Source organism: Phoca vitulina, unplaced genomic scaffold (genome assembly GCF_004348235.1).
Source record: "Phoca vitulina isolate PV1807 unplaced genomic scaffold, GSC_HSeal_1.0 scaffold33, whole genome shotgun sequence".
Lineage (NCBI taxonomy): Eukaryota > Metazoa > Chordata > Mammalia > Carnivora > Phocidae > Phoca > Phoca vitulina.
The window spans coordinates 589,041-612,903 of record NW_022589736.1 but is presented as its reverse complement, the minus strand read 5'-3'; the positions used below and the strand labels follow the sequence as shown (position 1 = coordinate 612,903).

Sequence of the window (23,863 nt, the reverse complement as noted above, 5' to 3'; positions counted from 1 at the left end):
CGTCAGGGCGACCGAGGGGCGCGCCGGTCACGTGGGCGGGCGGGTCACGTGGACGTGCCGGTCACGTGACACGCCTCAGTCAGCTGAGGGTCACGTGGGCCCGGCGGAGCTCCGCGGCCCGCAGTCGGCCGGGTGCGCGGGGAGCGGGGTTCGGCTGTGGGGCTCCGGGCAGTGCCCGCTCGGGTGGCTCACGATGCGCGGCGGGCAGGACGAGGTGCGGGCCCCGGTGCTCCAGTTCACCAATTGCCGCATCCTGCGAGGCCGGGCGCTGCTCAGGTGTGGGGTGCGGGGCCGGGCGCTGCTCAGAGGTGCGGCGCGGGGTGCGGCGTCGGGCGCTGCTCGGGTGCGGAGGCCGGGCGTTGCTCAGATGGGGTCCGGGGCCGGGTGGGGTGCGGGGCTGGGAGCTGCTCAGAGGTGCGGTGCGGGGTGCGGGGCCAGGCGCTGCTCGGGTGGGACCCGGGGCCGGGTGGGGTGCGGGGCCGGAAGCTGCTCGGGTGGGACGCAACGTGCGTGCGGAATAGGCGGTCTTAGCCCCCGCCCCGCCCGGCTCTGGCCGCAGGGAGGATTTGTGGGTGCGTGAAGGCCGCATTGTGGACCCAGAGAAGCTGTTCTTTGAGGAGCGACGAGTGGCGGATGAGCAGCGGGACTGCGGGGGCTGCATCCTGGCGCCCGGCTTCATCGACGTGCAGATCAACGGTGCGGCCTGCGGCTCGGGGTGGGGACCCAGAGAAGGTGCTCTGGGCACCGTGCGACCTTCCTCTCTGGCTGTAGGTGGATTTGGCGTTGACTTCTCTCAGGCCACGGAGGACGTGGGTTCGGGGGTCGCCCTGGTGGCCCGGAGGATCTTGTCGCATGGAGTCACCTCCTTCTGCCCCACCTTGGTCACCTCACCACCGGAGGTTTATCACAAGGTGAGGTCAGGCTCCCAGTCTCAAGGAGAGGGAGCTCTAGAAGCAGCAGCATTTTATTTTTCAAATCTGTGCTCCCACAGACACCTCTTAGCCCTAGTATCTGGCTTTACCTGCTGGCCTCCTCCTGTATGGGGCCGGGGCCCTGCCCCTAGGCTTTCTCATTCGGGTGTTCCCCCCAACGGCAGAGTCTCCCTGCCTCTGCAGCTGTTCCATAGGCCTTCACTACTGTCGCCTCAGCGTCTTCCCCGCTACATGTCCTTTCTGCGCTGCTCTCTGGCCGCCTCCAGGCTCCAGAAACCGGTTGCTGGGACTTTGTGATTGCCACATCCTTAGCTGCTCCTCAGGCTCATCCCCCCTAACCTGTCTGTGCTCTGTGACTCCCTTGAGTGTGCTTTCCAGAAAGAAGCTCCACTGTCCGCCCAGCCGCCCCAGTCCGTCCTCCCCAGTGCGTCCTCCCATGCTGCTCTCATCTACCCCCACACCTCCTCTTCTTCCTCCTGTTTATCTGCCCATTCCCCTGGAATAGTGTTTATTTTCCATGCGGGTTCTCTGGTTTTATTCTTTACCTCATTTTATTGTTGGGTTTTCTTCTCTCTGCGGGCACGATGTTCTTTCTTCCTGAACTGTTGTTTGGAGAGCAGGCTGTATTTCTCGTGTCTCTGGACTGTTTGATGCCTAACGAGTTTTGAAAAGCGTGGCTGTTCCGTTCCCCAAGTTTACTTTAGGAGGGTGGCAGTTAGGCTGTAATCCCTCATCTTTGTTCCAGGGTGGTGGTTTTCTCCAGCACAGGCTCTTTACTGCAATGATGGATCACATCACCCGTCGAGGAGTCCCTCCTGGGTGTGTGGACACAGAGTCCAAGCTGGCTGTTGGGGGAGGTCGGGTGTGGGCTTTGGGTTTGGTCCGGGCCCCTTAACTTCATCTGTCAGCTGGGGGACTCAAGACAGCCTTTAGTTGTTTCTGGGTCTCTGTTTTCTCAAGTCTAAACTGAGCATGACAACGCTGTCCATGTCTTGGGGTTAGGGTACTCAGCTCTGTGTGAGGTCTGTATTAACCACTTGATAAACTGCCAACTGTGGACCTCCTTTTGGGAAATTCCCCCAGGCCTCCCGTCACAGAGTCAGATGTTAAAAACTAAGCTCACTTTTTTTTTTTTTTTTTTAAGATTTTATTTATTTATTTGACAGAGAGAGACACAGCGAGACAGCTAGAGCAGGAACACAAGCAGGGGGAGCAGGGGAGGGAGAAGCAGGCTTCCCGCTGAGCAGGGAGCCCGATGTGGGGCTCGATCCCAGGACCCCGGGATCATGACCTGAGCTGAAGGCAGACGCTTAACGACTGAGCCACCCAGGCACCCAAAACTAAGCTCACTTTGCTGCTGGAAACCACCACCTGGTTCTGTGTTTTTCCTCTGGTCATTCGTCCATGCTTTCCCCTGCTTGGAACCTAGGAACATGCCCACTTTATTGTCTCTGTGTTCTTTGTTCTCCCCCTTCCTGGGCCCCACCAGTGAGGTTTAATGACTGTTCCCTAGTCTCCCAACTGCTGTCCCTGCTCTGAGTCCTGCCATAGGGGCCTTCCTGAGGTACAGGGCTCAGCGCCTCACTCAACCCCACCCCTCCCCTTTTATCCTCAGGGTAAACACCAGCCTTCCGAGCATTCCTTCCCTACCTGCTTGAGCCTTGGTCCTCTCCCTAGGCACATTCCAGCCATTCTAGGCTGTTCTCTCTCCTGCCTCCAAGCTCTCTGCCTGGAAGGCCTTTGCCTTGTTTTGTCTGTTGACTCCTCTTTGGCTCTGCTGTGTGGCCATACACCGGCCGTGCCTCCAACAGCCCATCTGACCATCGCCACACAGATGGTGAGGTCTTTTTCTTTAGAATGGGGGTTTCCGGACACGGGGACTTCTAGCTTGTGTTGTCTTGCTGGAACGTGTCATCCACCATGAACACTTGCAGGTTGAAGGCCTTGGGCAGCAGAAAGTAGTCGTGGAGGGCGGTGAATGTGAAAATTTGATTCCGGCATCCTCTAGGAAACTACAGGATTGTTCACTGGGATGTCTTCCCACGCCCATCCACCCACCTTCTTCCAGGACTGCCTCACACTGGGCGGAACTGGATTGCTTCTTTGTCAGAAGTTACCGAGATCCTTTGTCATCGTGTTCTGGTCCACTGAGACCACCTGGTCCTTTTCTGAGGTCTTCTCTAGCCTTACGCTTTGTTAGTCTTCCAGGAGGAAGATCTGATTGCATTGTTCTTGGCTTCAAGTCCATCATCTGCTTTGCCAAGATCTAGTACCTCCTCAGGTGGCAGGCAGACCTTTATCTCTGGTCCCACACGCTCTCTATCCTTTGACTTTTCCCTCTGCTTTCCTGCCTGGAACATGCCTCATTTTCTCTATCTCCATGCTGTCATTTATGCTGTTCTCCCCATTTAGCGTTCTCTAGCCTTCTTTTTTTTTAAGATTTTATTTATTTGACAGAGAGATAGAGCAGGAACACAAGGGCGGGGGGAGTGGGAGAGGGAGAAGCAGGCCTCCCGCTGAGCAGGGAGCCCGATGCGGGGCTCGATCCCGGGACCCTGGGACCATGACCTGAGCCGAAGGCAGACGCTTAACGACTGAGCCACCGAGGCGCCCCAGTGTTCTCTAGCTTTTCCTTGTAAAACTCTGTTTTTGTTTTTGTTTTTTTAAAGATTTTATTTATTTGACAGACACAGCGAGAGAGGGAACACAAGCAGGGGGAGTGAGAGGGGGAGAAGCAGGCCCCCCGCGGAGCAGGGAGCCCAATGTGGGGCTCAATCCTGGGACTCTGGGATCATGACCTGAGCCGAAGGCAGACGCTTAACGACTGAGCCACTGAGGTGCCCCAGTGTTCTCTAGCTTTTCCTTGTAAAACTCTGTTTTTTTTTTTTTAAAGATTTTATTTATTTATTTGACAGAGAGATAGAGAGCACAAGTAGGCAGAGAAGCAGGCAGATGGAGAGGGAGAAGCAGGCTCCCCGCAGAGCAGGGAGCCCGATGCGGGACTCGATCCCAGGACCCTGGGATCATGACCTGAGCCGAAGGCAGCCGCTTAACCGACTGAGCCACCCAGGCGCCCAAACTCTGTTTTGTTTTGAAGTGTGAAGTAAACCCTGAGTATGTTGTTCGGACTTCGAGTTCTGAAGCTGAGACTTGGAGGTTACAGGAGTGGGAGTGGTGTATGTGAGCCCAGGTGGGGAGAACAGCCAGCAACGGGCATAGCATTGAGTGGGTCCCCTCTCCCTGTGTGTCATTCCCAGGGGAGACCCTGTGCAGAACCCCCTAGAATGTGCCACACACTGGCTTCCCTGCAAAGACAGGAGTCTAAGGATTCACCCACAGTCCCACCCACCCCTTGGGTTGAGGTATTTCCCACCCCCCTCATCTCACAAGAACCTTGTGTCTGGTGCTGAGCTCCCTCGGAAGACTTTGGAGAAAGCTTTAGGATGGAACCTGACACTCGTCACAACAGGGTCTCCTGGTGGAATGTGGGCAACAGACCTCATACTGTCCTCTGTACAGATGGGCGGGCTGAAGGCAAGGGGTCTAAAGGATGTGTCCCAGAGCCGCCCAGCCTCTGACATGCATGCCCACCCGTTTCAGGGGGAAAAATCTGTTTTAGAAAAACTCAACTGTTACCTTATCTTCTTTTTTTTTTTTTTTTTTTTAATCTTTAGTGAACTTATATCTCTCCGTGGCTTGTTAGGAAAGCCCGCAGCCCTTTGCCCCCACAGGCTCCCATCTAGAGACAGTCCCTTGCAGCTCAGCTGATTCTTGGAGTTTGCTCTCCTATCTCTGAGTACGTGCCGGTACTCCTTTTTCATTTCTCAGTTTACGGCGGTGTATGTGTGTGTCTGCTTCCCAGCCAAGGAGCAGAGGATGCACCTGTCCTCCCCACATAGCCGCCTGCAGTCTTGGGGAGGTTAGTCGGCAGGACTGAGTGAAGGGGACTCCACGTGGTCCCATTTTCTTACTTGGCTGCTGTGTTTTCCTTGGAATTCCTGCTCTTTGCTCCATTCCCTTATCTCGTGACTCAACTCCGGGCTTCCTGCCAGTGGCTCACTCTTCTTTTGGGACATCTGGATGCGCCAGGCGCTCCATCAGCGTAACCTTCCTGTGGCATCCTCTGGCACCCATTTCCCAGCACCGGCTGCTGGCCTCCTTGGGCCGAGCTGTCCTGGCAGCTCCCTTCCCCTCACCTGGGGGCGTCCCCTGGCGTCTTTCTGCTGGGCCTCTGTCCTCCATCCTGGGTCTTCCTCTTTGCTGGTTTACGCTTTCACTTTGGAGCACATTCACTGGCTTCCGCTAGAGAAAGGGGTCACGGGAGGTGCAGTTTTAAGATCTTGAAGGAATGAGAATGTGTTTACACATGCTCTCTTTCTTTTTAGATTTATTTATTTAACTTAATTTATTTCTTTGACAGAGACACAGCGAGAGAGGGAACACAAGCAGGGGGAGTGGGAGAGGGAGAATCAGGCTTCCCGCCGAGCAGGGAGCCCGATGTGGGACTCGATCCCAGGACCCTGGGATCATGACCTGAGCCGAAGGCAGACGCTTAACGACTGAGCCACCCTGGAGCCCCAAGATTTATTTATTTTAGAGAGCAAGTGAGGGAGAGGGAGAGGGAAAGAACCCCAAGCAGACTCCCCGCTGAGCGTGGAGCCCGACATGGGGCTCCATCTCACGATCTCAAGACCATGACCTGGGCCGAAATCAAGAGTCAGACGCTTAACCGACTGAGCCACCCAGATACCCCTGTTTTTGCTCTCTTTATTGAGTTTCAGTTCTTTTTTTTTTTTTTTAAGATTTTTTTTTATTCATTCGAGACACAGAGAGCACATGAGCAGGGGGAGAAGCAGAGGGAGGGGGAGAAGCAGACTCGCTGCTGAGCAGGGAGCCCGATTCGAGGCTTGATCCCAGGATCCTGGGATCATGACCTGAGCTGAAGGCAGACGCTTAACCATCTGAGCCACCCAGGCGCCCCTTGGGTTCCAGTTGTATGTTAGAAGTGACTTTGCTCTAGAATTTTAAAGGCATCGCTGTGTTGTCTTTTAACTGCCAGGGTTGCTGCTGAGAAGTCAGAAGCCACCCGACCTCTGATACTTTGTGCGTGACTGATTTCTTCCCTCTGGAGGCTTGTGGAACCTTCCTTTTGGCCCTGGGTTCTGAAACCTGAGGGGGACATGGGTGGGGCCTGGGGGGAGGTCATCTGTAGTGCTGGTCCGCAGCACAGCCTAGCTGTCTCAAGTCTGGTTTTTGGTGTTTGTCTTGAATAACTTCTTCGTGATTTTCTACCGTGTTTCTCTGTAGTCTCCTTCTGGGAGCCATCATTCCGCTGCTGGGCCTCCTGGATGGATTCTCTAATTCTTCCTCTGATTCTGCTTTTTTGCTGTTTCCTCCGTTGTTACCCTGCGGTTCTTCTCTTGGGTTTTTTGCTTCACCGCTCACGTAGCTTTAACTTGGAAGAGCTTGCTTTCTTTCTCAGAATGTTTCCTGCTGATGCTCCATTCTCGTCTCATGGGTGCAAGACCTCTCCTTACGTGTCCTCCTGTGCCCACCGGCCCTGCCCCGTCTGTCCCGTGTGTCCTTGGAGGCTTCCCCGAGCTGCTGCTGAGCTTTGGTTATCGGCTCTGTTTGAGATAGGCACCAGCAGGCTGCTGGGAGCCCCAAGCCTGTGGAGGCTTCCTGGGGGCACCCGTAGTCGAGGTCCATGCTCAGCGAGAACAGGCCTCACTGGCTTCATGCTGAGCGTGTCAAGAGCATAAACTTCCACTTAATTGCTGGGTGTGTGCGCCTCGACCCACCTCTCTCCTGGAGACCTCCTGGTTTACTTCTCCAGGTGCTTGCCGGGCCCATGTGGGGACGCTGCTGCTCTTCAGTGACATGTCGGTTGTGGTCCCCCTACTTCTCAAGCCACCAGGCATGGCCAAGGCCTGCAGTGCGGCGTCTGTGTGCTGGCCGTGTCCCCCACGTGCGCCTGCCCGCGTCTGCCCAGCGTCGCTCCTCAGCCTCCCCGGACGGTTCTGCTCTTCTCCCGTCTTGCGCGTCACATGAGGTTTCAGCCGCCTCCGAATCCCTTTATGCTGTCTGGGGTGGGGGAGCTCTGCAGGCTGGCGTGTTCGTCCAGCAGCTCAGCCCATGGACTCTGCTGTCCTGCGGGGCTCCCCGTCCACTCCCTTCTCCACGTTCCTTCCTGAGGGAGGTATGGGCTGGGACGCCTGCCTGCCTGTCTGCTTCCGAGGTGGGTCACGTGAGCGCCTGTTACGCACAAGTGACCTTCCCGATGGTGTTGAGCTCGGGCACGGCGTGGCCATGCCGTTGATGCCCGAGCCCCCAGCCCCGTCTGCACCGAGCTCTCTGGCCACTGAGCCCCTGCTTCTGCACTCACTCTGCCTGGAGTGCACGCCCTCCTCCTGCCTCTGGCCTTGCTTCTGGTACTGCAGCCCAAGAGGCCGGGCTGGTCAGCCTCTCCGGGTCCAGACCCTCTGAGCATGCCACCCACTGTGTCCCAGCTGCTGCCTGGACTGGGGCCACTTGGACGGGCCAGGGCAGCGGGGTTGCCTTCTGTCCATGTGCCTGCCCTCTGCGCAGGAGCTCTTTCCTCCTGTGCTGGTCCTTGTAGGCAGCTGGCCGTGCATCCCCCACGGCTCCTCCACGTCCTCATGGTTCCCAGTGCTGTGCTTTCCCTGACCACGTTTGGGGGCCTTTGACTCCCTTCTAGTACCTGAGGGAAGGCTATCGGGGGCTGATCTCTGACGTTGGCTGGGCTGTGACCTCTGGGCACTGGGCCGTAGGGGGCAGGGCTTTAACAGCTGGTTCCCCCCAGGTCCTTCCTCAGATCCCTGTGAAGAGTGGTGGTCCCCATGGGGCAGGGGTCCTCGGTGAGTGGCTGACCCCTCTCCCTGCCCCCACCCTGGGAGGCTCCTTGGGGACCTGTTGGCAGCCCCTCCCCCTCCAACTGGGGAGGGAGGTCGGGCAGGTGACAGGGGCCAGGGTGGGGGCTGCAGGGCAGGAGGCGTGCTGGAGCCATCCACTCCCCTCCTCCCAGGGGTGCACCTGGAGGGCCCATTTATCAGCCGGGAGAAGCGAGGTGCACACCCCGAAGCCCACCTGCGCTCCTTTGAGGCCAACGCCTTCCACGATGTGCTGGCCACCTACGGGCCCCTGGACAACGTCCGCATTGTGACGCTGGCCCCCGAGCTGGGCCGGAGCCGAGAGGTGATACGGACACTGGCGGCCCGTGGCATCTGTGTGTCCCTAGGTGAGGGGGGCTGCCCCCAGGGTTGGGCCCTCATGGGGGTACTGGGCTGGGTGCGTAGTTTGATTCCAGGTCCCCCATGCAGGACACTCGGTGGCCGACCTGCAGGCCGCGGAGGAAGCTGTGCAGTGTGGGGCCACCTTCATCACCCACCTCTTCAATGCCATGCTGCCTGTGAGTAACCCCCCCAAGTCCCGCGGGCGGGTGCAAGGGCTCCTGCCATCGCTCAGGTGCCCCCTCCTAACCCTGCCCAGTTCCACCACCGTGACCCAGGGATCGTGGGGCTCCTGACCAGTGACCGGCTGCCACCAGGCCGCCACATCTTCTACGGGATGATCGCTGATGGCACGCACACCAACCCTGCTGCCCTGCGCATTGCCCACCGGGCCCATCCCCACGGTGAGTGGCGGGGCAGGCCAGGGGCAGCGGGGACGCCACCGCGGGGTAGGTCTAAGGTCCCTTCCTCCCACAGGGCTGGTGTTGGTCACCGACGCCGTTCCTGCCTTAGGCTTGGGCAACGGCCGTCACACACTGGGGCAGCAGGAGGTGGAGGTAGATGGGCTGACAGCCTATGTGGCAGGTGAGCGATCCTCTCGTCCCCGCCAACTGCCCCCACAAGAACAGCCCCTTGGCCTCTTGTGGGATGCAGGAATCTGGGTGTTCCCCACCAGCCTGCTGTCCCCCCCCCCAGCCCACTGCCCACCCCCCACCACGTGCCTGGTGGCCTCTGGTCCCCCAGAGCCTGCCCTCTCTGCTCTGAAGGCACCAAGACGCTGAGTGGCAGCATAGCCCCGATGGACGTGTGTGTCCGGCACTTTCTGCAGGCCACAGGTCAGTGCGGCTGGCGTGGGGGGTGTGTGCGCACATGTGTGTGTGCATGTGCACAGAGGGTAGAGGCTATGTCTGGGAGAGGTGGGAGGGAAGCACCGAGAGTCTCGTACCCACATCCTTCATCTGGCGGAGTTCCCAGGGGACAAGCACCAGGAATGTGGCTGAGGTCCCCCCGCAGGGAGCTCCTGGCAGACTGGGACCCGGGGTGATGGAAGTGAAGCCATGGCACCCGCGAGGGGAATGGACCACACCTTACCCGCAGCAAGGGCCTTGGTCTTGGACCCTGTGGGCTCGCAGGACTTCATGGGTCCAGAGCTAGGGAGATGAGGTGGGGGTCAGAGCTATGCTCCAGGCTTCTTAAGGGGCTGGGCCTGTTGTTGGTGAGGTGGGAAGGGGTGTCTGGCAGAGGCTGTGGTTGGCCAGGCCCTATGGGATTCTTCGTAGTGCCCTGGGGCTGGGGTGTCACCTGGAGGTATCGGGGCTCAGCGTGCTGTTTAGAGCAGCAGGGAGACAAGCCAGGAGGCGGGAAATGGCTTTGGCCTGGCAGCTGGGGGGGTGATGTGGGGAACAGAAAGAATGGGGTTTAGTTGTGTGATCTCTCGAGGGGTAGCAGGGATAGAAAGGCAAGACCAGGTGGCTTTATCAATGGCTCAGGCTACTGCTGCTTTGTGGGGTTGCTCTACCTGGGACCCTGAAGGAGGAGGGGCCTGCAGGCCTTTGGGTCCAGAGTGTCCGTGAGGACGGGAGGCCTGCCGGTCTGGGATGGGTGAGAGAGCAGGAAAAGCGTCCCCAGTAATGTCCTCAGACTGGGGGTAGGGGGGAGGTGGAGCCTTGTCTCCCTGCTGCAGAGGCCTGGGATGTCTCCCCTCTCTAGTTCCTAGGCCTTGGAGCTTGGGGCTGTGGGGTGGGGGAGGGGCTGCTGGCCGAGCTGGGATGGGGGATGGTTACCCAGTTATGTCCCCTGAGCAGGCTGCAGTGTGGAGTTGGCCCTGGAGGCTGCGTCCCTGCACCCCGCTCAGCTGCTGGGACTGGAGAAGCGCAAGGGCACCCTGGACTTCGGGGCCGATGCAGGTCAGGGCCTGATGTGGGCACCCAGGCCACTGAAGACTTGGGAGCTCCGGGGGACTTGGGACAGTGCCAGGGCAGGTGGAATCTTCCCTATGCCCAGGTGGCCTTGCCCACCACCAGCCTCAGCCCGGGCCCGTTTTCCGATCAGGCCCGGCTTTCTGGTGTATGAAACAAGGCCGGCTGAGGAGCTGCCGGGGCCTTTGTCCCTTGTACCCTACTGCCAGGAATACTGGCTCCAGGACTTTGGCCAGCCTGCGATGGGTTGGGGTGCCCTGCCCAAATCATGTTGCAGGCTTCAGTTTCCCCACCAGCTCCTGGGCAGGGGTGGGGAGGGGAACAGAGCTTCTCTTAGGGGTGATGAAGCTCCTGGAAGCTGGCTGGGGGTTGGGGTGGCGGTGGGCCCACCCACCCCTGCCGCCACCTCACCACCTGCCTCTGACCCAGACTTCGTGGTGCTCGATGACTCTCTCCACGTGCGGGCCACCTACATCTCGGGCGAGTTGGTGTGGCAGGCGGAGGAGGCCAGGCAGTGACCAAGGACCACAGCCGGAAAGGATGCCCAGCCTTAGCTGGACGCGGTCAGGGCTGAGCCGTGGAGGAGCTGGTCTCCAGGGAGCGAGTGGGCGCCCTGCCCCAGGTGGAGGCCTCCGCTCAGGAGGCAGCTGGATAAACATGCGCCCAGCAGGGACTTGTCTGGTCTCCGAGTGTTGCTTCAAAGCAGGGCGCCGTCACCTTGGTGGCTGTCTGGGGGGGGGGGGGGGGGGGGGTTGGGAGTGGGAGTGGCTGGATTCTGGCTCATCCCAGCTCTCTGGAGGCCCCTGTCTGTGGCACAGATGTGTCTGAGGCCTGCAGACCCACAGGCAGAGGTGCTGGTTGGAAATGATTGGAGGGTGGGTGGGGAAGTCCTGGGCTGTAGGTTGGGAAGTGGACCGGAAGGGGCTTGGGGACAGAGTGCAGTTAGCTTCAGAAGTTCATGTGTCAGGGGACCGAGGGGAAAGGGTACGTCTTGCGATTTTAAACAAGGAGAGAACTGGCTGTGCAGGCAAGTTAGCTGGGGCTGGAGGAGCTGGGTGTAGGAGGGGCCTCGGGTGGGCAGTGCGGAGGGTTCGGAGGGCTACTGCATGAGGATGTCCCAGGGGCTCACTCACTGCACCCTTGAGTTGGGTAGGCAGAGTGGGGGGCCAGGGCCATAGTGCCGGGTGCTCCTTCCCAGCCTTCAGGGGGCATCCGCGCCGGCCTCAGGACCCCAGCTCGCCTGGCTGTGAATGCAGGAAGCAGTGGCCAGGGCCCCTGAGCTGACCCTGGCCACTGCTGCTCGCCCAGCCCGCAGCCCTACTTCTTTGAGCTCTTGGGATAATCAAGGCTCAGCTTCCTGGGGTGTTTTTTCTGAACAACCCCTTCTCCTGACCTTACTCCCAGGTGGGCACGGTGATCGCCCTTGCACCCTGGTGTTTGCACAGCTGGAGGTGACCCTGCCTGGTGCTGGTGGGCAGCTTGGGGGTCACCAGTGTCCTGAGCCCTGCAACTATTTTCCCGTTAGTGTCATCCCGCAGCCTTCCATGTCCCCTCGGTCCTGGCAGCGGGGTCCCCACGTAGGGAGCGTGGGCTGTTGGATTCTCTGGGAAGGATAGCTGTGGGGCAGGTGGGCTCTGAGGAGCTGTGCAGGTCCTGAGGACAGTCGTGACATGGGAGTCGGATGGCAGGGGTTGGTGTAGCCCCAGATCTGGGGTTGACTTTCTCCCTCATCGTGTCCTGGGCAGCACCTCCCCCCTTTCTCATGGCTGTAGTCCTTGGAATAGGAGGTTGAAGGCGAGTGTCCCAGGATGCCGTGGTGTGTGGCTTGGCCACCCTTCCCCTTGCCTCTGCCACAGAGCACACTACAGGAAGCGTCTCCAGGCCCAAAGTGACAAAAATGGCCACGGATCCTGGCTGTGTTTGAGGGTGAGCAGCCTGGGGAGAACCGGCACCGTAAGGCAAGACTCAGGAAAGGCCACCTGCAGGGGTACCAGGGGACTGGGTCTCAGGCCACATGCCCGTGGGGTGCAGGGACTTCTAGGCCCAGCAGGTGACAGAGCAGCTCCTGGAAGACAGCCACGTGCTCCACCCTGGTTGGAGGGAGCAGAGGAATGTCTCCAAAACACATTCAAAGCTGAGCGGTGGGCACTTGCCTTGTTTGGTGCTAGGCCTAAGTGCGTTACCAGCGTGAACCCATTCTTTTCTGCCAAAAATCTAAAGGAGTTTCCTGTTTGTCATCCCCATTCTCAGATGGGGAAGCGGGCACCTGATTCCAGAGCTGAGGAGCACCAGAGCTAGGATTTGTCCTGGCCGCCCTACCCGGGGCCCTCCCTTAAACCTGTCACCACGCTGCCTCTCTGGGTGGAGAATCTGGGAAGTGCTAGTTGAACTAGGGGTCAGCAGGGGTGAGGCACCTGTGCAGGTTGGGAAAAGCACTCTAGGCAAGGGGAAACTACCCCACGAAGATCCCGCGGCACTCTCGCTGGAAAGGGGTGCAGCCATCACCACTGTCATCCGCAGAACTTCACCACCCCAGGAGAAGTTCTGTTCCCTCTAGGTACTGTCCCTGTTCCCCCATCCCCTCCAGCCTGGCACCGACCACTCCACTTCTGATTCTGAGGCTGCAGGGTTTTAAACAAGATGTGCTGCCGTTTTGTTAGACCCCCCAGCAAGGAGACTCTGAGGGGCTGGCTGTAGGGTGGCAGTGGGGCTGGAGACAGGTGAAGCGGGGGGGACAGGCATGCTCTAGTGTTGGTGTAGAGTAGGCTGCGAGGGGTGTGCCTGAGTCACTGGTGGGTGGGGGTGACATTTTCACTGAGGTGGGGAAGCTGGGGTGGGATCCTCGGGGAGGTGACCTGGCGTGCAGCTCGCACCTTCGTGGCTTGCTCTGTGTTGTACGTGAGTGGGAGGACCAGGGGACCCGGTGGTGCTAGGACCCGGTGCCGGGGCCGGAGCGTCGTGACTCTGCGGCGTGGGACGAGGGCCCCCTGGCGGCAGTGCCTGGGAGCTGCGGAGGGGTCCACTTGAGGGCCCCCGACTGCGCCGAGTGCACGCGGGTTCGAATCCAGGCGCTGAGGCGTCCCTTACGGAGTCTCGGTCTCCTGGTCGGGTTGACGGGCCCCGGAGGATCTGGGTGGTCCAGACCGGAGAAGCCGGCTTGGGGGTGGGGGTGGGGAGACGGTATCAACCGCGGTGCACGGTGACTCCGGCCCGAGCCTGTCCGCCGCGGGCCCGGCTTGCGGCCCAGGCGCCGGGTCCACGCGGACCCAGAGGTACAGTAAGAGCTGCGGCGCACGGGGCTACGGCTTGCTGCTGGAGGGGCTCCTCCTTGGGGGACGGGCTCTGTGGCGTCAGGGTGGGCGGGTCCGTGCCGGGGCCAATCAGGATTGTCGTGCGCCGCGACGCGCCGCGGCCGAGCAGCTGGGGGGCGCGTCCGTCTCTCACCCTGTCCCGGATTAAGGGACCGATCCGGCCTCGGCTCCGGCGGGTGCAGGGGAACCGGGGGCCTCGTGCCCCCCGCGCGCTGCAGACCCCACTGCGCCCCGGTCCGCCCGCCTGCCTCTCTGCGCGCCTTCCCGCCCCACCGCTCCCCTCCCTCCCTATCGCCGCCCTGTGAATCCCCTGCGCCCCAAGCCTCCCCGCCCCGCCCTCGTTGGCGTTGGGGAGTAGGGTGTGGGCTCCCCACCGGCCCCCTTCCACTGCCTTTCCCAGCCTCGCCCCAGCTCGGAGCGTGTCCAGAGTCGGGGGTGCGGGAGCGGCTGGGTACAGCAGGGGGTGTGGCACCGGGAGGGTGGGCAAAGGGCGGTTCCGCTTAGCCCCTGCGGCCTACCCCCTTCGCCCCCTGTCGTCCCCAGGCAGCCCGGTGCCCGGAGCGATGGCCCTGAGTCTTGCCTGCCTCCCACTCCCGCACCATTAAGAGCTTGGTGTGCTCCTTCCAACGTGATCCAACATACCTTGTCCTACGTTTATGTCTTGGTTTGTTTCATAAACTGGAATTGTACATTTGATACTGCTCTGCTAGTAACTATTTTTTAGTTAAGCAGCCTGAAACGGAAAGCTGCCTGGGTGGGGACACGTGGAAATGTCTCTGTACTTGAACAAGGTCCCCAGTGTTCTTCTCGAAGATGGATGTTTCATAACGTTAACCAGATCCCAGCGTGGACCAGTTGGGTTTCTCCCCCCGCCAAACCCTACCCCCGGGGAGGAGGGACCATGGAGTGATGGGCAGGGAGCTCTGGGGCCCCAGATGCCCAAGCGTGTCTAGGAGGCGGGAGGGGACCCGGTGTAGGCGCTCCTTTACGCCCTTTGGGTTCCGGGTTTGCGTGTATTCGTTTTCTCGTGTTCCTGTAACAAATTACCACAAATTAGGGGTTCAAAAGAACACACATTTATTTTATAGCTCTGGAGGTGGGAGTGAGAAATAGGTCTCGGGGCTGAAATCAAAGTGGTGGCAGAGCTTTGTTCTCCTTAGAGGTTGGGGGGGGTGGTCCTTCCGTTCCCAGCTTCCAGATGCTGCCCACACTGGTGGTCTCGTGGTCTCTTGCATTTGCCGAAGCCAGTGCTGGCCAGTCGTGCTGTTCATGTTGCCTCATTCGGGCTCTGACTCTTTCTCTTCTATCTTTTAAGGACTCTTGTGATTACATTGGGCCGAGCTGGATGATCCTGGATAATCTGCCTCTTTTAAGGTCAGCTTATTGACAACCATCATCCTCCCTTTCTATGTGATGTAACATATTCACAGGTTGGGTGAACAGGACATGGTCATTTCTGGTGGGGCTGTTATTCTGCCTGCCTCCTCATCCAGAGAGAGGGGCCTGGGCCACGGCTCCCTACTGCCTGGGTCTAAAGGAGATACTACATCCCTATCATCAGGGTACGAAGGTGCTCCTTTCACTACATGCTTATCAACACTGGATGTTTTCAGTCTTTGGGATTTTGACCAGTTTTTGGAATCAGCCCATTTTACAGCTGGGGAAGTTGAGACTTAGGGAGGGAAGGTTACTCGCCTGAGTTTTTTCTTTTTTTTTTTTTTTTTATTCATGAGAGAAAGAGAAAGGCAGAAGCAGAGGGAGAAGCAGGCTGCCCGCAGAGCAGGGAGCCCGATGTGGGACTCAATCCCAGGACCCCGGGATCATGACCTGAGCCGAAGGCAGATGCTTAACCGACTGAGCCACCCAGGCGCCCCTCACCTGAGATTTGATGCAACTTTCTGTTTCCTGTCTCCCAGTCTAGTTAAAATATTTTTTTCCATGTAGCACAATTTATATGAGAAGATATTTTTCCAGGTGGCTTGGAAATTATTGGCTTTAGCAACTTTCTCTCTCTCTCTCTCTCTTTTTTTTTTTTTAAGATTTACTTATTGGGGCGCCTGGGTGGCTCAGTAGGTTAAGCATCTGCCTTCAGCTCAGGTCATGATCCCAGGGTCCTGGGATGGAGTCCCGTGTCGGGCTCCCTCCTCAGCGGGAAGTTTGCTTCTCCCTCTGACCCTCACCACCTCTCATGCTCTCTCGCTCTCTCATTCTCTCTCTCAAATAAATAACTAAAATCTTTTAAAAAAATGTAAAAAAAAAAAAAAGTTGGATGCTTAGCCCCCTGGAGCCCCCAGGGTGCCCCTCCCCACCGCAAGTCAAGCCTTTAGATGGCTCAGCTTTCCCTACCCTCTCGACTGCGAATTCCTGAGAGACCCTGAGCGGGAACCATTGCGGCCAAGCTGCTCCTGGCTTCCTGACCCACAGAAACCATGAGATCGTAAATGTTTGTTGCTTGAGGTCTCTGAGTTGGGGGATAATTTGTTACCCGGGCCTGGGTGGCTAACACATTAGCTGTGTGATGCTGGACAAGGCCCATCGCCTGTGAAGCTGGGTTCCCTCCCTTGGGCCACCGCACTTAAGAGCAGTAAGTGAGGCACGGGTGAAATGCCACGGGCCATGTGGAGCACAGCGCTGACCGCCCCCCACAGGCTGTGTATATACGGCAGCCTTTCAGCCTCTCCTAGCGTGGTTATCATCCTCCTGTCCCTCCTCGGGTGGAACATGACCTCACAACGTCAAGCCAAGCATCGCATTCTTGGCCAGCGACAGAGGCACTGGGCAGGGAAAGGAGAGATAAGAGCCAGGGGCTGTCCCTCTTCTTCCTCCAGCCAGAGTGCCCGTGAACTGTGCGGGGACAGGTGAGTCCATGTCCCCTCCTGCCCGCTGTCCCGGGATCTGCAGCCAGACCTGACCCATGGCAGGGGTGCCCTGCCTCTCGCTAGGTGAGAGGGGTGGCCTGGCCTGGCTTTTGGCTTGCACAATGGCTGCCATCGAGGCCCCATGAGAACTGAGTACTGTTCTTGTTCCTCTTTCCGAGGCTGCTCCCTGCCCTGCCCCCGCTGCCTGCTCAGCGGCTTTCCGCAGGTCTCCAGCCTGCCCCTCTCCCCTCACACCTTCCCCTGAGGCCACAGAGGATGCCTGCCCCACCTGCTGCTCCAGGGGGCTGTAGCATTCCCCGTGGACTTGTCCCTCTCGGTTTTTCCCCCTCCCTGTTGTTGGTCTTTGAATTCCCAAAGAACTACGCAGTCTTGCTTCGGTGTAAGCGACTCTGAAAAAAGAAAAAAAAAAAAGCTGAAGACCTCAGTTTGGTTCATATTCTGTGACTTGTCTCTTTACCTTCACTCTCCGTTAGACTTTTACCCTCTTCTTTCCAGTAGCTGCATCGAATTCTCCAGAATGAACGTACCATAATTTATTTTACCATTCTCTTGTTGATAAATATTTTGGTTCTTTTTTTTCTTTTTCTCTTTTGTCATTTGCTTCAGGTTAAAGTTACGCCGTCACGAACATTCTTGCGCAGTTTTACCTACGTGAGTGAGAGCTTCTTAGAATCTCCGGGAAGAAGATACACCCACTTTATTAATTTTTATTTGCATCAATGTTTAAGAAGCCAGATAGTTGTAAAAAGACTTGTAGGGGCTCCTGGGTGGCTCAGTCGTTAAGCGTCTGCCTTCGGCTCAGGTCATGATCCCAGGGTCCTGGGATCGAGCCCCGCATCGGGCTCCTGGCTCAGCGGGGAGCCTGCTTCTCCCTCTCCCTCTGCTTGTGTGCACTCCCTCACTCTCTCTCTCTCGTATAAATAAATAAAAATAAAGAATAAAATAGAAATAAAAAGGCTTGTAATGCAGAACAGCAGCCGGTGCCTCACCTCTCCCCCCTCCTCACATCCCACTTACTACTGGTTTAAATGTTCTTCCTGCTGTGTATGTCTATCTTTCTAACGAATATTCTCCCACTTTATGTCTGGACTCATCACTTACAGCCATTATCTAGTGCCTGTCTGTTAGAAGAGGTGAGGATTCAGCTGTCTCACGCCCCCTCTCCTCTCTGGGTCCTTCTGAGGTAAAGGATGATGATTACTGGTTGAATCCGTGCACCTGTATTATGACTGTAAATATCCCTCACAACTGAGAGGAGTGAGGTGCCTGGTAAACGGTGATTTTGCTTCCTTCCTGATAGGGCTCTTCCTCTGGAGTTTTCTTGTCTCTCTGTCGCTTCTTAATTCAGTTTTTTTATGTGGCGAAAGCCATGAGAGGATCTATCATTTTCAGCTTCTTTCTGGAAGAAGAAAGCCTGCTTTCCTAGGGTCTGTGTGCTCCCTGTTCTTATCCTGGGATTTCTCCTCATTATCCATTTAAAATTGCACCTTTCCCCCAGGCACTCCTGAGGCCCCACTGATTTTCTTTCTTCCCTGTAGCACTAACTGCCTTCTAACATCCGGGAAGATTTGCTTATTCATTTGCCTCCCCCACCCTGCCTCCCGCCTGTGGCATCGGAGTTTCATGAGGGCAGAGATTTTTGTGTTTTGCTCACCAGGGAATTGTCAACGTCTAGCACGGTGCCTGGCACGGAGGGGAGACTGAATCCATACTCGGTGAGTGGACAAATCCTGGGACTTGCCTTCCTCACCTTCCTGTGTGTTTTGTTCCTTCCCGTTTCCTGGATCTCATGTCTTCTTCTTTCTTGGTTTCCTCCATTTGGTGGAGCACATCCATTAGTAACTTTCTGAGAAAGGTCACTCCTCATGTTTGTGTGTACATATTTTTTTTTAGACTCTAGATCTATGTATTTATACGCAATTGCATTTAGTGTATGGTCTGGCAAATTTTACACGTAAGATGGTAATAAATACTAAGTATCTCCTAGGGTTGTGATGAGAAGTAAGATAAATCTTTAAAAAATGGTTAGGGTTCTCTGAGGACAAGTTGTCATTACTTTGTGAGGGCTACAATAAACACAAAAGAAGGGTTTGTTGGGAGGCAGTTGGGTGCAGTGCCAAGAGCAGAGCCCTGCTGTTGGTCAGGGGTGGTTTTGAGTTCTGTGCTCTGTGACCTAATATATGACTGAGAGTAGGCAGGGCACCAAAGCCTCAGCTCTCATGTGAAAGAGGGAGATGGTCACAGTTAACCTCCTGCTTGTAGGGCTGTTGTGGGCAAAATCAGATGTGCTTTTAATCTGTACTAAGGGTTATGACGTAGGATAACGTTCTCAGTGTTACCGAGTGTTGAATGTGGCTTGGCATGGTGGTAAGAGCTGGTATCTACCTTGACCTTGTCTTTGTGTTCACTGAGGGTTAGTGTCCGGAGTGGGGTAACCAATTGGCAATTTTCAGCCTGTATCAAAAGTCCCGAGAGGAATCCCTGTACTTTGGCCCAGCAGTTCCATCTGCTGAGAATTTATCCTAAGGAAATAAATAAAGGTGTGCTACGTGGATCTGTAAGCTATAGGCTGCTTCCAGTGGAGTCCTCCGCAGCCCTCACCACCGGGGAAGATGGCGGTCAGATGTCAGCAGAACTGTACGGGATACTGGATGATGCATTGCTAAGTGAAAAAAGTATCCAAACCGCATAAGCCCTTTTGGGGAATAGGAGTTATATTTACCATTTTGACTGTTGTTTAAGGTGTTGTTCCATGTACAGAACACTGGAAGCTTGGACAAACAGAGGCTGTAGAGCCTAATGGTCAAAGCATAGCCTCTGGCATATGGGTATCAAGATTCTGGTTCTGGCACTGTGAGACCCAGGGCAAGTTATAGAACTGCACTGTGCCTCAGCTTCCTCACCCTTTCAAAAACAGGGGCCACACTAGCAGGGATGCTTGCTTAGACATCAGGCATGAAAATTCTTTATTTTTTATTTATTTTTTATTTTTTATTTATTTTTAAAGATTTTATTTATTTATTTGAGAGAGAGAATGAGACAGAGAGAGAGCATGAGAGGGGGGAGGATCAGAGGGAGAAGCAGACTCCCTGCTGAGCAGGGAGTCCGATGCGGGACTCGATCCCGGGACTCCAGGATCATGACCTGAGCCGAAGGCAGTCGCCCAACCAACTGAGCCACCCAGGCGCCCCAAAAAAATTCTTTATTTTTTAAAAAAGATTTTATTTATTTGAGAGACAGCACAAGCAGGGGTGAGAGGGGTGGCCTGGAGCAGCAGAGGGAGAGAGAGGGGTGAGAGGGGTGGCCTGGAGCAGCAGAGGGAGAGAGAGAAGCATCCTCCCCTCTGAGCAGGGAGCTGGGACCCTGGGATCAGGACCTGAGCTGAAGGCAGACGCTTAACTGACTGAGCCACCCAGGTACCCGTAGGCATGAAAATTCTTTAGTAAGAATAAGTGCTAAACAAAAAAAAGAAAAGAAAAGAAAAGAAAAAGGGGTACGAGTTAGGTAAATGTTAGCAGCTATCACTGCTATTCAAGAATTAACTAGTTAGTGGGCTTATGGATTCGTTTATCTAATTATTCTCTGTATGGTCTAAATTGTTATTTTTCAAAATAAATATGTATTTCTTTTGGAAATAGAAAAAAAAGGTTATTTAAAAGTATGCAACCTTGAGGTAACAAAGATGATTGTGATTTTGTTTAAAACAGCATGGTCATAACACAAGTGTGAATGCATTTAATGCCACTCAGCTGTGCACATGGCAGATGATAAAATGGTTAAGGTAGTAAATTTTATGTCTATTTTACCACAAGCACAAAAACCAACAATAACACCATCATCATTAACAACTACAAGAAAATTCAACATCTCATCAACAGTAACGACTACAAAAAAATCCACAAAACCACAGGCAAAGAAGAAAGTTCTGCAGATGTCCCTGCGACTATCAGCAGTGATGCCATGGGATTGTTTTCTGCCTTCTCAATTGGATTTTATAGCCCAAATTTCCGTCCGTGAACACTGGTCAGTTTCATAAGCAGCGAAGTTGCGTCTGTCGTTTGCGCAGAGCCCGGCTCCCGATCCCAGCCACGCGTGGGAGTCCAGCCCCGCCGCTGCCTCGGGCGTGACCTTGGCCAGCTCCGCGCCCCTGCGAGCCTCAGTTTCCCCCGTGGGCGCCAGGGATGACAGCTCCCCCCCTCCCCGCGTCTCCTACCCGGCCCCGCCCTGCGGCCCCGAGATTGGCTCCCGCGGGCCGCCCCCCCTCTGAGGCGGGGCCGGGCCGCTCCCGCCCGCTGGGCCCCAACCCGGAAATGCGGCTCGGGGGCGCCGGCTAGGCCGGCCGAGCCGCGGCGGAGAGACGGCGGGTGCGGCCAATGGGCGCGGGCGGCGGCGGCGGCGGCGCGGCGGAAGTCCCGCCCGGCGTCGCGCGGGGGCGGGGCGGAGCCGGGGGCGGCGGGCGGCGGGGCGGGCGCAGGATGAGGGCGGCCATTGCTGGGGCTCCGCCGCGGGGAGGAGGACGTTGAGGAGGCGCCGAGCCGCGCAGCGCTGGGGGGGAGGCGCCCGCGCCGACGCGGGGCCCATGGCCAGGACCACCAGCCAGCTGGTGAGTGCGCGCCGGCCGACCGGGCGCGCTGGCCCGTCACCCAGGCAAGCGCGGCGGCCCCGCGTCCCCAGGGCCGGGCGGCGCCTCACCTGCGGCCGGGGGGCCGGGCCGAGGACCGCGGGCTTCGTGAGGGCGCCTCTCGGCCGCCGCGGGGATCCTGGGCCCCGGCGCGCCGGGCGCCTGCCCGGCGGGGGCGCTGACAGACGCGCGGAGGGCGGGGGAGGCCGGCGAGGTGTCACTGGCTTGTCGCGGTGGAAGTGCTCGGAAAGTTTGTTTTCGGCGCGCCGCGGCCTGGAGCTGAGCCTCCGGGGTTACCTTTCATTCTGTCTGCGAAGGAACCGCCCTGGGCCTTCACCTGGAACGGGGTCCCAGTGCCTCTGCGGCAGCGAAGCGGGAGGGACGAGTTCTTGCTCAGAGCACCTGATGCTCCAGGCTCCCCCCAAATTCACGGTTAGGGTGGAATTTGGTAGACTCCTTTCCCGGCCCGGCGGAGCGGCATTGGGTGCTTTTCCTGCCTTGGGGCTCTTCTCCAGCACTGGTTTCAAGTGTGGGAAGCCCCAGGGAGGTCGAGCTTGAACCTGCTACTGAGGGGAGAGTGATCGTGACAGCGAGGAGGGATTGCAGGGGAAAAGAAAAAGGAAAGCACTTGTTGGGTGAAATGTTTTGCTTAAAAGTATCGTTAGTGTTACTATGTTTTTTTCTCTGTTGCTAAAAGTATCCTTGGTGTTTTGATGTTTTTCCCTGTGTTTGACTTTTGAAGTCGCGAAGGTGGTTTCAGGATTTATACCTTGGGCGCGACTATGAAAGTGGGTGATGGAAGAATGTCAACACAGCTTGCAAAATTTGGTTCAAAAGGCAAATCAAAATCACTTAAGTGAATGAAGATCCAGGAAACTTACCTGACTCCTTGTTTTTCAGCATACAGCTTTGTAGTAGCGGTTCTTAAGCCTTTTGGGGAGTCTTGAACCCTTTTGAGAATCTGGTGGAAGGTATAAATCCTCTCCTGAGAAAAACACTGAATTACCCCGCATTTTGTAATTACTTTAGCAGGTTCTTGAACCTTCTGCAGCTCATCCATGGACTTCAGGCTAAGAACACTGTAGAGATGGGTGACAATCCAGAGTCTTAAGAGGAGGACCTGTTCAGTTGAGAAAATGGTGAAAGGCGAAGGGGCTGTCTTTGACTGTTGCGACATGTGGCTGTACCCTGGGGTGTCTGGGCCAACAGGCAAAAACACGAATTGGGCTTCTTGGCGAGCCTCAGTGGAGGCCGGGGGTGATGACAATCATGGAAGTGTGTAAAATGAACTTTCATACAGCGGTGCTGTTGCAGTGCAAGGTGTGTACTTTGGTGGAGGTCACGACAAGAGGCAAAGAGCATATTTCCTCGTGGTCTTGGTTGTTCCACACGATGGGCATTGGACATCTGGAGTTTTCTTTTTTTTTTTAAAGATTTTATTTATTTATTTATTTGACAGAGAGACACAGCAAGAGAGGGAACACAAGCAGGGGGAGTGGGAGTGGGAGAGGGAGAAGCAGGCTTCCCGCCGAGCAGGGAGCCTGGGCTCGATCCCAGGACCCTGGGATCACTACCCGAGCAGAAGGCAGACGCTTAATGACTGAGCCACCCAGGCGCCCCATCTGGAGTTTTCTTTGCGTAAGTCATCTTTTTAGTGCAAAAATGCTGGAATCCAGTGAGAGCAAATGAATCGCGCTATAAAGGAGAGATCTCTGTCTGGAAGTGAGAGGAACAAGGATTTTGTGTCTTCAGCTAGATCCCCTCCCTCCCCGTGTGAGAATTGGCCATATTTCTTCTCAGGAATGGCGGCGTTGCCCCTAATATTGGCTTTTCACCTGAAGACGGACAGATTTGCATCGTTCAAGTGGGTTTACACCTAGATTTTTTTTTAATTATTTACTTATTTATTTATTTGTCCCAGAGAGAGAGCGTGTGCAAGCAGGGGGAAGGGCAGGCAGAGGGAGAGGGAGAAGCAGACTCCCCGCTGAGCAGAGAGCCTGATGTGGGATTCCATCTCAGGACTCTGGGATCATGACCCTAGCCGAAGGCAGATGCTCAATCGACTGAGCCACCCAGACGTCCCTGCATCTAGATTTTTAAGGTGGCATTGTGTGGAGAAGCCCCCATCCCTGTTATTAAATTTTCCCGTTCCTCTAAGCGTGTGCAGCCAACGGGGGGAGCAGTACAAATGAAGTCTGAAAATGGCTTAGTCTCCTTTGATTTCTAGGTGGGCCAGAGGCTGGAGGAACCATTTCTTGAGCACTTACTTTAGAAGCAGGCACTTTTCCAGATAGCTCACCCCATGTTGCTTGATTTCTGTTACTAGTGCTGTGTGAGGTAGGTGTCCTTCCCATTTTACAGATGTGGAAACTGGGATGCGGGTAAGTTAAGTATCTGCTTGGTAAACAGTGTGAATCCATGTCTGAGTGGTGGCAGGGGCCTGGGCGCCACTCTGCCCCCTCACGTGCCCCCTCACCCTGAGGGAGGGTCTGCTGGGCGGCTCAGCGCGGCACTTGGCTTGAGGAAGTCCGTGGTGCCACTGCCCAGAACATCTTCCCTGGGGGTTGTGCCTGAATGTCCGGACTCTGCCGTGCTGGAGGCAGGAGAGACATCTTCACATGGAAGGACAGCACGCTTATTTATTTCTTTGGGCAGATGGCTGAACTCTGTGACCCCTGGAGCCTGTTTCAGCCTCACGCTGTCAGAAAGCAGCTGTTTGGAAAGAGGCTCTGCTTCATCTGTATTTGAGCGCTGATATTCTGAATGCGTGAGGCTTGGAATCCTCCCTTTGGGAAACAAGAACTGTGCAGAGATTTCGTTAAAGGTAAAATGGGAGATCAGGCAGAGCGACTCTAGCTTTTGCAAGGGTGGCTGCATCTGGGCGGGAAGGCGGCTGGGAAAGTGGGGAACGTGGAAGGAAGTGGGTTCTAATTTCCACACTCCTTTTTGGG

At 56.5% G+C, this 23,863-nt stretch overlaps 2 protein-coding genes across 7 annotated transcripts in view; both read left to right on the top strand.

Moving 5' to 3' along the window:
• The first annotated feature begins 95 nt into the window (after positions 1-95).
• Positions 96-17,044, top strand: AMDHD2 (amidohydrolase domain containing 2). Of its 5 annotated transcripts, none has more exons than XR_004301979.1 (12): positions 96-276; positions 560-696; positions 772-911; positions 6,769-6,984; positions 7,756-7,810; positions 7,978-8,190; positions 8,273-8,361; positions 8,442-8,586; positions 8,660-8,767; positions 8,927-9,018; positions 14,728-14,786; positions 16,898-17,044. XR_004301979.1 is itself a non-coding variant. In XM_032425964.1 (12 exons), the coding sequence occupies exons 1-11, from the start codon at positions 194-196 to the stop codon at positions 14,736-14,738; spliced, it is 1,266 nt and encodes a 421-aa protein (XP_032281855.1). In that variant the 5' UTR covers positions 96-193; the 3' UTR covers positions 14,739-14,786; positions 16,898-17,044. The 5 variants fall into 5 exon arrangements, 3 of the variants coding, with proteins under 3 accessions (XP_032281855.1, XP_032281854.1, XP_032281856.1); XR_004301978.1 differs by lacking the exons at positions 14,728-14,786; positions 16,898-17,044 and adding exons at positions 9,988-10,089; positions 10,531-10,782; XM_032425964.1 differs by having other exon boundaries at positions 8,950-9,018.
• Positions 17,045-20,747: 3,703 nt separating this feature from the next.
• PDPK1 (3-phosphoinositide dependent protein kinase 1) overlaps positions 20,748-23,863 on the top strand; it is a 76,209-nt gene continuing 73,093 nt past the window's right edge. For both annotated transcript variants that reach the window (XM_032425580.1, XM_032425582.1), the window contains exon 1: positions 20,748-20,894. In XM_032425580.1, coding sequence (XP_032281471.1) covers positions 20,871-20,894 — 24 coding nt within the window. In that variant the 5' untranslated portion in view covers positions 20,748-20,870. The remainder of the gene's footprint in view (positions 20,895-23,863) is intronic.

Coding starts and splice junctions, on each gene's coding strand:
- AMDHD2 (XM_032425963.1), top strand. CDS start 194: ATGCGCGGCGGGCAGGACGAGGTGCGGGCCCCGGTGCTCCAGTTCACC. Junction 6,985..7,755: donor CGTCTTGCGCGTCACATGAG/GTTTCAGCCGCC, acceptor GGTTCCCCCCAG/GTCCTTCCTCAGATCCCTGT. Junction 8,191..8,272: donor TGGCATCTGTGTGTCCCTAG/GTGAGGGGGGCT, acceptor TCCCCCATGCAG/GACACTCGGTGGCCGACCTG.